Source organism: Pelophylax lessonae, assembly GCF_965119305.1.
Source record: "Pelophylax lessonae genome assembly, chromosome: 8".
In the NCBI taxonomy this organism is placed as follows: Eukaryota; Metazoa; Chordata; class Amphibia; order Anura; family Ranidae; genus Pelophylax; species Pelophylax lessonae.
The window spans coordinates 17,352,616-17,367,717 of record NC_138775.1 but is presented as its reverse complement, the minus strand read 5'-3'; the positions used below and the strand labels follow the sequence as shown (position 1 = coordinate 17,367,717).

At 42.2% G+C, this 15,102-nt stretch overlaps 1 protein-coding gene across 11 annotated transcripts in view; it reads right to left on the bottom strand.

Annotated features, from left to right (window-relative positions):
- LOC309561739 (plasma membrane calcium-transporting ATPase 2) overlaps positions 1-15,102 on the bottom strand; it is a 335,901-nt gene that overhangs the window by 110,911 nt on the left and 209,888 nt on the right. For all 11 annotated transcript variants that reach the window (XM_082265742.1, XM_082265747.1, XM_082265749.1 and 8 more), the window contains one exon: positions 14,157-14,354. In XM_082265742.1, the coding sequence (XP_082121868.1) occupies positions 14,157-14,354 (198 nt within the window). The remainder of the gene's footprint in view (positions 1-14,156; positions 14,355-15,102) is intronic.

Sequence of the window (15,102 nt, the reverse complement as noted above, 5' to 3'; positions counted from 1 at the left end):
TATTTTCATAAGCAAAATCTTGGATAGAGAAAATATCATCTCCCCTAATAGTTTACATACTATTGATGTTAGGCTGACTAGTCTGTAGTTTCCAGGTAAATATCCCAGCTCTTTCTTGAATATTGGTACCATGTTAGCTTTTCGCCAATCACCTGGTACTATTTCAGTGAGTAAATCGTCCTTACTAAAGCCTCAAGTGGTACTAAAGCCTCAGTTTTTTTTACCTTTTTTACCTTTACCTTAATAACTGTGTGGGGGAGTGGATGCACTAGAGAAAAACAGAGATCTGTGACAGAACTGCCTCTCCTAAGAATGACTGGCTTGTCCTGGCGGACCTGCTGATTGGCTCCTGTTGTGTCCAATCTTTATATATGCGGCGGGCGGTCCAGAAGTGGTTTAATACAATGATTAACTACTTGCCGACTGCACTATAGCAGTTTTACTGCTACAGGGCGGCCACATTGTGCAGAATCACGTACTGTATATATATGTGATTCTGCAGTTCCGGGTAGGGAGCACGTAAAACCAGAAGACGATCAACTGGTGCAGGTCAATAGATGCCTGCCGGGACCTGCCGATCGTTGGGAAAACACACAGAACGGAGCTTTGCCTATGTACAGTAAACAAGGCAGAGCTCCGTTATGCCGGGGGGGGGGGGGGAGGGGGGTAGTGATGGATTTTCTTTCCCTGCAAAGAATAAAATCAATCACTTCTCTTAGTAAACTCAACACATACTGTACACAAAAACACTGGCTAGGCACACATTTAACTCTTTGATCGCCCCTAGATGTTTAACTCCCTCCCAGCCAGTGTCATTAGTACAGTGACATATATTTTTTAGCACTGATCACTATATTAGTGTCACTGGTGTCAGTTGTGTCAGATTATCCACCACAATATCACAGTCCCGCTATAAGTTGCTGATCGCCATCATTACTATAAAATAAAAAGTTCCAGTATATATCCTATAGTTTGTAGACGCTATAAGGTTCGCATAAACCTATCAATATACGCTAATTGGAATTTTTTTTATCAAAAATATGTAGCAGAATACATATTACCCTAAATTTCTCAAGAAATTAGATTTTTTTTTAATTTTTATATTGGATATTTTTTATAGCAGAAAGTTAAAAATATGTTTTTTTTCTTTTAAAATTGTCAGTCTTTGTTTATAGCGCAAAATAAAAAATGCAGAGGTGATCAAATACCACCAAAAGAAAGTTCTATTTGTGGGAACAAAATTATATAAATTGTATTTGGGTACAGCGTTGCATGACTTGCGCAATTGTCAGTTAACCAGTTCTGGACCGCAAAGTTTTGCCCCCCTAATGACCAGGCCATTTATTTGCAATTTAGCACTGCGTTACTTTAACGGACAATTGCGCGGTGGTGCGACGCTGTAACCCAAAAAATATCGATGTCCTTTTTTTTCCCCACAAATAGAACTTTCTTTTGGTGGTATTTGATCATCTGTGCGATTTTTATTTTTTGCGCTATAAACAAAAATAGAGCGACAATTCTGAAAAAATAAAAATATATATATTTTTCACTTTCTGCTATATATTCCCCCAAAAAATTTTAAAATCAAATTTTTTCCTCATTTTAGACCAATTTGTATTCAATATTATACATATTTTTGGTAAAAAGAAAATCGATTGGTTTGTGCAAAAGTTAACCCGTCTACAAACTAGGGGAAAGATTTATGTAATTTTTTTTTATTTTTTTGTTTTTTACTAGTAATGGCGGCAATCTGCGATTTTTAGTGGGGCTGCGACATTGTGGCAGACAGATCGGACCCCTGACTGACATTTTTGGGGGGACCAGTGACATTACTACAGTAATCAGTGCTAAAAATATGCTCTCGGCCTGTAATAATGACACTGGCAGGGAGGGGGTTAACCCAGGGGCGATCAAAGGGTTAAGTGTGAGCCTAGGGGAGTGTTTTCTAACTGTATGGGGGATGAGCTAGTGAAATCAATACAATGACCTGTGTTCCTAAATAGGAGGAGCACAGGGGCTCTGTGTTCATTCCAGAGAGAACAACGGTTTGCTGTGTTTACAACAGCAGACCGTTGTGTTCTCTCTTCACAGGGAGCGATCGCAGGTGCCCGGTGGCAATCGCAGCTGCCGGCCTCGTGCATGGGTTTCCCCGATGGCGAGTGGGCCCCCAGGATCGCTCCCGCAAACCGCCGTACAGGTATGGCGATTCACGAGAACCTGCCACCGTATATAGGCGGCAGCTGGTCGGCAAGTGGTTAAAAGGGGGTAAATCTTCCGGATGTCAACTGGTTAAACCTGAAAAATCACATTTAAATAACTTCATGGTAAACAAGGAAAGTAAAAACTCAAAATGTGTTTTTTTAAATGTATTTATACTTTCCCTTTTTACATTCGTTCACGTTGTAATGCAAGTCAAGTCCTTTTGTACCCAATACCAACACAATGTGCGGCTCCGACATTGGCTGTCTGACATTGTGATGCCACCGGCTAGGCCATCTCTCGAGCATTTTCTGCCAGGAAGGTCAGGTGACACAGCTCTGATGGATGTACTCAGAACAGAAATTTGGTGGATTGATCACACAATGACTCTACAGATGCCAGCCTTTTATATTATAGCAGCACCTGTGATGATACAAAACACAAGGGAGGCAGCTGAAATAATTGTGGGCATAGATCTGGAATTTTCCTGAAATCTTAAAATCTTCTAGTCCAGGTTCTGCAGGTTCTAGGACCACAATGCTCATCCAGGACTCCAAGACTACACTATATTACCAAAAGCAGGGCTGCTGTTAGAAATCGCTGGGCCTGATACAGACTACCTGGCAGGGCCCCCCCAAGAAAATATTAAAGATATATTTAGCTAAAATTACAACAAAATCACTATTAGCAGACACAAATATAACATAACTCATAATTCCTGATTGAGATGAGAAAAATATACAGGCTGGGCAGTTGGAGCTCAGTGATCAGAGAGACAGAGGAAGAGAAACAAAGTTACAAATAAACTCCTGAGCAGAGATAACATTAGAGCCGGTGTTGGGAGGGGGCCCACACAGGGAGGGGGATTAGTGAGAGACGACTGTCTCTTTCTCAGCAGATAAAAGCTGATAGCAGAGAGAGGGACAGAGATCAGATTCAAGTGCTGGAGGAAGATTTCTGTATTTGTAATCCATCACTAATCCCCCTCCCTGTGTGGGCCCTCCTGTGTGCTCGGGCCCCCTACAAGAGGGCTGGTGGCCCCCCCTATCAGCGGCCCTGACCAAAAGTATTTGGACGCCTGCCTTTACACTCACATGAACTTCAATGGCATCCCAGTCTTAGTCCATAGGGTTCGATATTGAGTTGGCCCACCCTTTGCAGCTATAACAGCTTCAACTCTTCTGGGAAGGCTGTCCACAAGGTTTAGGAGTGTGTCTATGGGAATGTATGATCATTCTTCCAGAAGCGTATTTGTGAGGTCTGATGTTAGACGAGAAGGCTTGGCTCACAGTCTGCGCTCTATATCATCCGAAAGGTGTTCTATCGGGTTGAGGTCAGGACTCTGTGCAGGCCAGTCAAGTTCCTCCACCCCAAACTGGCTCATCCATGTTTTTATGCACCTTGCTTTGTACACTGCTGTGCAGTCATGTTGGAACAGGAAGGGGCCATCCCCAAAACTGCTCCCAGAAAGTTGGGAGCATGAAATTGTCCATAATGTCTTGGTATGCTGATGCTTTAAGAGTTCCCTTTACTGGAACTAAGGGTCCAAGCCCAACCCCTGAAAAACAACCCCACACCATAATCCCCCCTCCACCAAATGATTTAGACCAGTGCACAAGCAAGGTCCATAAAGACATGGATGAGCAGGTTTGGGGTGGAGGAACTGGACTGGCCTGCACCTCAACCCGACAGAACACCTTTGGGATGAATTTGAGCGGAGACTGCGAGCCAGGCCTTCTCGCCCAACATTAGATCAAAGGGAACACCTTTAAAGGAATCAGGCTTAACAAATATTGCCATCTATCAATAACCTCAGACTAATGATGGTCCTGACTCTCCAGATCTAGCAAGGAATAAGGGACAGGATTCAGTCCTGAGTCCTGACCTCAACCCGACAGAACACCTTTGGGATGAATTAGAGCGGAGACTGCAAGCCAGGCCTTCGCGTCCAACATCACTGCCTGACCTCACAAATGTGCTTCTGGAAGAATGGTGAAATGTTCCCATAGACACATTCCTAAACCTTGTCGGGAATATTGGGGGGTGATTAATAAAATAATAATAGGTAATTAACTAATATAAAAAAAAATGGATTTAAAAAGCCATGTATATTTCATATTATGCATATAAGATTCTGAATTTTGCAGCGTCCATCTTGTTTTTAAGGTGAAGGAGAGTTCATATGTACTTGTTAAACAAAATGTCTCTTACAAGCTTACAATAGGGTCTTATAATTTCAACAGAGGTCTTCGTATCTATGTGGTCATAAATATGATTTACATAGACACCTTTCAGATAAGATATAATGGTAGTGCCAGTCTGTCTATAAGTATTTAACAATGGACAATACCCCAGTATACTCTAGCAGACATTTAAAGATGAACTATATACGTTTTTATAGATACATTCTTATGTGTGAGAAGATATTAGCCATAATTATGTCATTATATTATGTAGGCATATACATATATATTTAGGAATGTTATATCACATTTTGGGTTTATATTCTTACAGTAGTAATCTTACTTAGAATACATTATTTTTAAGTGTAAGAACATATGTATCTCGTCACTAATTACCTCATTTCAGAGAAGTTTGTGTTTAAGTGTTCAAGGTGTTGTAAATTCTACAAACCAGACGAGATGTCTGACAGCCTATGGCATGGTCAAATAAGTAATGGCTTTTCACTAGCCAACAGGTCAAAGATCATCAGATAAGAATAATGGTAATTGTTTCTAATTATTGTTACATACAAAATCTAATGAACGGTACGATACTGCCCTCTATAGACGAAATACCAAATGCAGTTTTGGGATTATTCAGATATTCCCATATAGAAATATTATATTGTATTAAAATATAATTATTGAAATGGCATTTACTTGCCAAGGTGAATGATGGAGATACAGATGGACATTTATGTATGTACTGGGAGTATGGACAAAGTTTTATATTGTGCTTATATGATTAATCTTAAATATAGAGGAATCATCCTTTAATTTTATTATCATACATTGGGTTAATTATCAGGAGAGGTGTGGCTCTGACCTCACCAGTTTAGGTATAGAATATCCCAACCAATGGGAATAATGTTTCATCCCTCTGGGTTTAACTTATGGTAATTTTATAGCCCTTTGTTCATACCATATAAAAGAACAGCCCAGATATGAGAGAGGACACACATTACATTACACTACTGACAACACACCTTACACTTACATCACACACGCTACTACATCCATCTATAGACTCATCCAGACATACTCCATCATCCATCATTCATTTGAAACATTGAGGGACGCCAAACGAAACTCCTCCCTCGTTGGCATCCATCTTAAGACTCTGGTAACGACCATTTGAAGCTAGCCGCCATCTTAAGTGTGGTAAATATGCCTTGCTATGTTATTTGAGTTTATTCAATATTGTTTATTTCCTTCCTTATATGTTTTATATTGCATATTTAAGGGTAATAAGATTACAATCCCAGCCGTATAAATCATAGTAGATTTTTCTCTAAATAGCTGATTTTTGTTTTTATACATTTTTATTAATATCAGGTTTAGTGCATTATTTGCAATTTTAAGTCTTCCGTTTTGCATGGCTTATTCTCACACCATCTGCAGTGGAATGACTTTAGGCTATGCGATTCGCAGACAATTGTGGTCTGTTTATATAGAATACATATGGTTTGTGCTTTACCTGGAGAAAGGGTAATCTTGCTTTCACTTTCACTTTGTTTCAGTTTCACTTTCATTATTGAGCTAAACATCACATTGCATTGATTGTTTGAAGTTAGTATTTTATGAGTTATCTTTTTGTGTCACTTCTTGTTTGATCATATATTGTGATTACATGTCTTGAGAATAAATATTTTTATATATATTCCATAATGTAGACTGTACTCACTAAGATTGGTATATGCTTTTAAAAAGAAATTAATCAATTAAAAAGAATTCACGACATTGATTTGTGGCAATAGGTGAAGATTCTCCTTTCTTATAGATCTTTGCTTATTAACCATAAATAGACACTGCTCTATTCAGAGCAGTATAAATATTCTGACATAATGAAGTATGAGCGCGAGATATTATTATTAAATATTCTTACAACCTTGTGGACAGCCTTCCCAGAAGAGTTGAATCTGTCATAGCAGCAAAGGGTGGGCCAACTCAATATTGAACTTTAGAGACTAAGGCTGGGATGCAATTAAAGTTCATGTGCGTGTAAAGGCAGGCGTCCCAATACTTTCAGTAACATAGTGTTTCACAGTCTGATACAACGCAACATACAGTTCCAACCTTTTCTTCAAGCCAAACCCGAACACTTTAGTGGTGCACTGCAATTTTTTTTTTCTTAAGGGGAATGCTGATGTAAGGGGATTTCTGCTCACCAAATCCTCCACTTAACGTATCGAGACCGTTGTTCTCTCTTCACAGGGAGCGATCGTGGGCGCCCGGTGGCAATCGCGGGTGTCGGCCTCATGCATCGGTTTCCCCGCTGGCGAATGGGCCCCCAGGATGGCTCCCGCGAACTCTGTACATCAGAGTTCTCTGCATTCCCCCTAAAATCAGAGTTCCCAATGCCCCCTTACATCAGAGTCCACAGAGCAACCCCTTCCATTTAAGTCCCCCTTACCTTCGTCTACTCACCTACTCGGAGGCAGGGGAGAACAGACAGTGGATGGTGAGCTCACTCACCCAAGATTGGTGGCTCAGGCATCTGCATCTATCATCTATGATGTAATTTCCGACTGCTGGGCTTCAGATTTCCTACTAACACATCCCTTTTCTAAGGCACAGCATGCCAGGGATCGGAGTGTGGGCAAGTAGACACAGAGGGGTAAGAGCAGGATCGAGCCCTCTCTCCTCTACTGTTCGTGAGGGGGTACTATGCTGGCTCTGGGCAGCCTGAAAGAGAGTGTCACAGCGACTAGCTTAGGCAGCTGGCAGCCCTCCGGACGGTTGGCAACCCTGGTGATTAGGTTGTGCTCAGGCACACCGGGGCCGCGTGCACGCCTATGCATTCGGCGGTTGTGGTACTTGGTTACTTGAGGTACCACAGTCTAGTCTGAATAATATGTCCAGGTTTCAGGAGGTCTGCTACCAGGACGCATGATTCAAAACCTGGACGGATGGCCACCCTAACGCAACATTAACTACTAATTTCTCATTTGTTTTCTTGGGTAGGAGTATGTTGGCAGATGATGCCAGACCAGTCATTTTCTAGGATAGAATGATCCCAAACCATTGCTTAACCCCCCTTGAGATGGGCAGGTAATTTTCAATGCAATTACAAACACAAAAAATCCTGCGCTAATAGTGAATAAATAAGTGATCAAATAAATTGATATTTTGTGAAAGCAGCTGAAAACACTTGATCAATAGTAAAATCAACAGTATAAAGCAAAAGGTAGTGCAGCGCTATCAGATATGGTGTAACCCATATACTTAAAAGTGAAGTGTTAAATAAATGACACTAGATAAACAGTGAACAACAAAGTCCATAAAATGATAAAATGTAAGCTGCCACTCTGCTATCTATATTCCACGGGTGTACTCCTGCCTCTACCTTTGGATTCAAGTCTTCGGGTCTATTATCACCTCTCTGGGACTTTTTATTTTTGGATTCACATTTTATCACTTTATGGACTTTGTTGTTCACTGTTTATCTAATGTCATTTATTTAACACTTCACTTTTAAGTATATGGTTACACCATATCTAATTGTCAATGCTATGCCATACCATCGCATAGGGCCTGTGGCAAGATGAGCACTCTTCCTACCAGAGAAACCCCCCCCTATGAAAAACCATCTTTAATTTCCTAGAAAGGATACTTCGTATGTGGACACGGCATACTTCAGCCTTAGCAATACCTCAATGTAAATCCTCCTTACAAGGCAATTTTGAGGATTTCATGCTTGGCAGTGCTGGATACCCCTAATTTGTGACTTAGTAACTCTAACAGGATTTTACAGCCAACACTGGAAATAATTTGCACTTGCTTCCATTTGCAGGAGAGGCAGCAATTACAAAGATTAAAGTCTTTATTCAGAACTAGATTGCAGAAGAGATGGCAAATGCCCAAACAGAAAACTTGCATGTAGATGCTCGTTATAACAGCAGTAGCAATAATTTTTAAGAAAAGGGTATGGGGAGATGTTCAGCCAATCAGAGCACAGGGGAGCTACAGAAAATATAGAGTGAGGTATCCAGGACAGGCCACTGTCCATGGAGCTTAGTTCCTGGTGTCATCCTTGAGTGATGAGCACTGATTCTTCCATGTTCTCATTTATACGTGAACATTAAGATTTGGTTTCTCATATCCTTTGAACATTACATTGATCTGATCTCCCTGCTGGAGTTCTTGGTTCTGGCTTCACCCCTCCAGCCAGGATGTCTCACTCCTCTTGTAGCAAATGTTCCAGTCCTGCTGCTGTTATCTCTTTAATGTATAATTAATGATAATTCTCACAAAGTGAGTGACACCCCCTCTCTTCCTCATGCCCATGGCAGGAAAATAGGGCTGGGAGCTCACATGTGACAAACATACCACCAAGGACCCCCTTAAATATATATATAAAAAAATCAGATATCAATTTGGTTGGGTTGAACACTTAACATGCCTTAAAACACATAACCCAAAACCTAACCCCAACGTATAACCAAACACCTAAACCCTACCTCAATCCAAAAGTGTAACTGGATAAACCTACCCCTTAACTGAACCCTAAAATGGAACTGAACACTTAACCCAAAATGTGTTACTGAAAACCTACGCTTTACTTTAACCCTAAAGTGTAACCGAACCCACAACCCTAAACTTAAACCAAGCGTATTACTGACCACCCATCTCTTATCTTCACCCCAACATGTAACCAAACTTAAACTTACCCGAACACAAGTGTAACCTAACCCACAACCCTAAACATAAAGTGGTTCCAAAGGCAGAAGGTTTTTTTTATCTTAATGAATTCTAACCCTTGCCCTAATCTTAAAGTGCAACCAAACACCTAACCCTTACCTTAACCTTAAAGTGTAACAGAGCACCTAACTCTTACCTTAACCCTAAAGTGTAACAGAACACCTAACTCTTACCTTAACCCTAAAGTGTAACAGAACACCTACCTCTTACCTTAACCTAAAGTGTAAGTGAACACCTAACTATTACCTTAATCCTAAAGTGTAACAGAACACTTAACTCTTACCTTAACCCTAAAGTGCAACCAAACACCTAACTCTTACCTTAACTATAAAGTGTAAGTGAACACCTAACTCTTATATTAAAGTGATACTAAAGTCTATTTTTTTAAGTGCTCCCTGCTGTTAAGTGCCCCCACAGCAAGCAGCTTGCTATGGGGGCCCCTGAGCCGAGCCACAGCTCTCTGTGTCCATTGAGACACGGAGCCATTGCCTGGCCCCGTCCCCTTTCTCTTTTTAATGGCTGACTGTGTTTCATTGACGGCAGCAGGAGCCAATGGTTTCGCACTGCTGTCTCAGCCAATGAGGAGGGGGGGTCGAGACACTCCTGCAACATCACTTGATCTAGATGGAGCTCAGGTAAGTATTAGAGAGCCTGAGGGGGGCTGCTGCATACCGAAGGCTTTTTTTATCTTAATGCATAAAATGCATTAGGATAAAAAAACCTTCCGCCCTTTACAACCACTTTAACCATCAAATGCAAAAAGGCACTTAACCCTTACCTTTACCATAAAGTGTAACAGAACATCTAACTCTTACCTTAACCCTAAAGTGTAACAGGATACCTACCCTGTCATCCTAATCTCCCAACATGTAACGAAACACCTAACCCTTTACCTTAACCCTAATGTGTAACCAAATGCCAGCCCTTTACCTTAATCCTATAGTGTAACTGAACACCTACTCCTTACCTCAACCCTTAAGTGTACCCCTAACCTTAACCCTAAAGTGTAAGTGAACACCTACCTTGTTACCCTAACCTAAAATATAGCCGAAACTTAACCCTTAAATTACCCCAATATACAACCAAACACCTAACCCTTTACCGTAATCTTGTGTAACCAAAAACCAACCCTTTACCCTAACTCTATAGTGTAAGTGAACATCCACCCCTTATCGTAAGTGAACACCTAAAGCTTACCTTAACCCTAACATGTAACTGAACATCTAACCCTTACCTTAATCCTAAAGTGTAATGGAACACCAAGCCCTTACCTTAAAGGGTTAGTTCATATTTTTTTCAAAAAACATTAAAAAGGTAAACTAACTCAAAACCCCCTCCCCACACAAAAGGTCCTACCTGCATTCGCCCTCCTTGAATGATTATCTTTCATTGTCCGCGCCAGCTGATGTAGTGGCCCGGGCATATTAAAGCTGGGCTCTTCAGCCGTGGTTGGTGGACACCATCCTGGAACCAAGATGGCTCAGAGAGATTCTTGTTGGTCAGTGTGGTCATGTGCCAGCGCTGACCAATGTCGACTCACCTTCGTGAGCATTATGATGCTACGCAGAATCCAGACCGTGTACTGCATTTTTTAGATGCCTGGACCACTACACCAGCTGGCATGGGTGGCAGAAGATAATCATCCAAGGAGATAAGTACAGTGGGGACTGGGGGTGTGGGGGGGGGGTGTAGTGAGATAGTTAACATTTTCATTTTTTGTGAGAAGGCGAACAACCCCCTTTAACCCTAAAGTGCAACAGAACACCTAATGCTCACCTTTAACCCGAAGGTAGTTAGTCCTGACTTCAGTACGTTCTGAAACCTTGACCTGATACAAGTATGCCCCAAGTGGTGTCATAACTCCTGATCTACCTACTTATTCCTAATGAGAGTATTGCAGCCAGAGGATAAGCACAGCGGCCAGACCTCCTGCATTCCGGCATAGGGACTTTTCCATTGGTTACTTTTCCAAACAGACCTGCTGTAACAATATCTTACTGTAGCACTACTTCTGGGGGCTGTGCCACAGGCTGGTCGTGCACAAATACTGCTGCACAGCCAACATAGAGTCCACACATCCTGGGGTGACAACACTTTTCCTATAGAGGCCTAGATTTAGTCAGCATTGTCACTTTAAGACAGAAGATCTCTTAGAAGGGGGAACAACAGTTCAAGTGAGAAAGCAAGTTCTTCAATACCATCTGCGCAAGCTACCAAGATTTGAGGGGGGGGGGGATATATATACTTCGAGCAGCAGTAAGAATTAAGGTATTGGTAGTCTGTGTGGGGTAATGCTCAGCCCTACAGTTAAGGCCAGTGGTCCCTAAACTATGGCCCAGGGACCCTTTTGCTTGCTTTTATCCAGTCCTTGAGCCATTAAACCCCCCCCCCCACACATACACTCTCAACAAAAGTGGGTCAAAGTACCTGTCACTGGCACCGACAATGGGGCACTATTCTTCCCACTGACACCAATGATGGGAAACTATTCCTCCAATTTATACAAACGATGGGGCACTATTCCTCTGATTTATACCAACAATGGTGCACTATTCCTTCGATTTATACCAATGATGGTGCACTTTTCCTCCGATTTATACCAACGATGGTGCACTATTCCTCCGATTTATACCAACGATGGGGCACTATTCCTCCGATTTATACCAACGATGGTGCACTATTCCTCCGATTTATACCAACGATGGGGCACTATTCCTTCGATTTATACCAACGATGGGGCACTATTCCTCTGATTTATACCAATGATGGGGCACTATTCCTCCGATTTATACCAATGATGGGGCACTATTCCTCCAATTTATACCAAGGATGGGGCACTATTCCTCCGATTTATATCAACGATGGGGCACTATTCCTCACACTGACACCAATGATGGGGCATTATATCTCCCATTGATATAAATGACGGGCTTCCTATTCCCCCCCTAATACCAATGATAGGGCATTGTTTTATCTAACTGACGCCAAGACATTTTCTTCTCCCATTGGCCACAGTCCAGGTCCCCTAAAGTTTGAAGGTCAGTAAACTGGCCCTTTGTTTATAAAGTTTGGAGATCCCTGGTTTAAGCTAAAGAAAAAACAAAAATCAAAATGGCAGCAAACATCTATAAAGTGAAAAAATCCCTACAATATGTCACTGGCACCGACAATGGCGCACTATTCTTCCAAACTGACACCAATGATGGAAAACCATTCCTCTGATTTATACCAACGATGGGGCACTACTCCTCCGATCTTTACCAACGATGGGGCACTATTCCTCCAATTTATACCAACGATGGGGCACTATTCCTACAATTTATACCAACAATGGGGCACTATTCCTCCAATTTATACCAACGATGGGGCACTATTCCTCTGATTTATACCAATGATGGGACACTATTCCTCCGATTTATACCAATGATGGGGCACTATTCCTCCAATTTATACCAACGATGGGGCACTATTCCTCCCACTGACACCAATTATGGGGCATTACATCTCCCATTGATATAAATGACGGGCTTCCTATTCCCCCCCTAATACCAATGATAGGGCATTGTTTTATCCAACTGACGCCAATACATTTTCTTCTCCCACTGGCCACAGTCCAGGATATATACCAACAATGGGGCACTATTCCTCTGATTTATACCAACGATGCTGCACTATTCCTCCAATTTATATCAACGATGGTGCACTATTCCTCTGATTTATACCAACGATGCTGCACTATTCCTCCAAGTTATATCAACGATGGTGCACTATTCCTCTGATTTATACCAACGATGGTGCACTATTCCTCTGATTTATACCAACGATGGGTCACTATTCTTCCCACTGACACCAATGATGGGGCATTACATCTCCCATCGATATGAACAATGAGCTACCTATGCCCCCCCCCCCAATACCAATGATAGGGCATTGTTTTATCCAACTGATGCCAAGACATTTTCTTCTCCCACTGGCCACAGTCCAGGTCCCCTAAAGTTTGAAGGTCATTAAACTGGCCCTTTGTTTATAAAGTTTGGAGATCCCTGGTTTAAGCTAAAGAAAAAACAAAAATCAAAATGGCAGCAAACATCTATAAAGTAAAAAAAATCCCTATAATATCCCTCTGCTATGGTGGGTACAAAAAATGTAAAGAAGAATAGTGTCATTACTTTCACTAGAACACGTCCATATGGCTTTTCTTGAGCAAACACACCAGTTTAAAACAAATGAAACACCTTATTAACCACCCCTGCTCAAAAGAGCAGCTATTCTCAACCAAGGTTCTGTGGAACCATAAGGGTCCTCCAGAAGTTGCTAGGGATTTCTTTAGATATAGTTGACACAACCTCTAGTTTGATGGTGCATGAAAAATTCCAGGTCCAATGCAACTTGGCAGAGCCAGCTGCATGATACCAATGATCTCTTTAGCAGCCTGCAAGGGTAGTATTTTGGCTACCACTGTAAGGGGGGCATTGTTTCCATTGACCACAGATATAAGCAGCAGTCTTCCTACTGGGCGCCAATATAAAGGGGCATTCTACACATTGACCACCAATGTATTTTAGTAGGGGTTCCTTCAGACCAGAAAATTATCTCAAGGGTTCCTCAGGGGTTAAATGGTTGATAGAGTCTGTGGTGACTTCACAATTGAAACCGAAGGGATCCAAAATGTTCAGAATTTTTGGAAGTTTGACCAGCTGTGACTCCTAGTCACCTTAGGTTTCCTATTGAAAGATTTGAGAGCCCTGGTGTGCAAATTTCACCTAGGTCTCCTGGTGAACAAACTGTCTTCACCTCCTCTCACATCCTGCACCTACCTTTAAAGTAATTCTACTCATCACAGCGATAGGACAATAATATAGCTAATGATGGAGGACCAGGCTGTCCTTCTGGAAAACCCTAGAATTTAGGAATGCCAGAGTACAGACACCAACAGACGCTTAGCGGGAAATACGATCTTTGGTTGGTCACTATGTGTTTTGCATATCATTCATAAAGAACCATGTTACACCCATCAGCACTCATAGCGCTTACCTTCGGTTTCTCCTCCAGGCGGTCGGTAGAAGGATAGACCAAGTGAAATAATGGCTGCTATTTCCAGGATGATCAGGGTTACATCTTGTAGTGCTTCCCATACTAGCTGTAAGAAAGTTTTTGGCTTCTTTGGAGGTATGAAGTTTTGTCCATACACTTGCCGCCTCTTATCCAGATCTGCTTGTGTCCCCGGCAATCCTGCAGAGAAAGAAAAGACATTTAACAGTGGCATGGAATACGTGGAAGCTCTCTGCTGTTCATTTTCTGCCTCTTCACAGAACAAGTTTACACAATTTTTCCCTTTTGTGAACAAAACTACATAAGCGCAATTACCTCTCTTCTTTTTCATGCATGTCGAGCTTGAAAGCAAAATGAAGCCCTAGAATGCTTGCTGCCAGTTCTGCACTACTGGTCGATGGGACCATGGATAAGGGGGGCACCACCAATCCTCCTGTACGGGACCTGGGCCAGCAGGGGGACCCAGGCAGCAGGGTGAATCGGATATGGGCAGGGAGGGTGATCAGTAAGGCAGGGGGGCAATTACTGGAACAGATCCCCTTTATGGCTCACTGCAGCAGCTGAAGGCTGGCTTCTCCTCTTCCTCTAAACACCCCCTAGGCATACACTTAAGGGCCGGGTCACACTTGTGCTATGCGGGAAGGCTGCGAATTCGCAGCCTGTTCCCGCACCGCATCCGCACATCAGGAAGTTCACACTGCCATATGCGATACGCAGGGGGTGTCAATTAAATGTTACCGACACCCCCAGTTTGATCGCATATCGCAGTGACAGTACGCACAGGATCGGATCGCACAAGTGTGAACCACTGTGCGATCCGATCCTGATGCGGCTGCAAAAAAAAGGGTCCTGTGCGTCTTTTGTGCGGGTGCAGTGCGAATTTCAGCCATACAAAGTGTATGGAGGAATTTGCATCCGCACAGGAGAT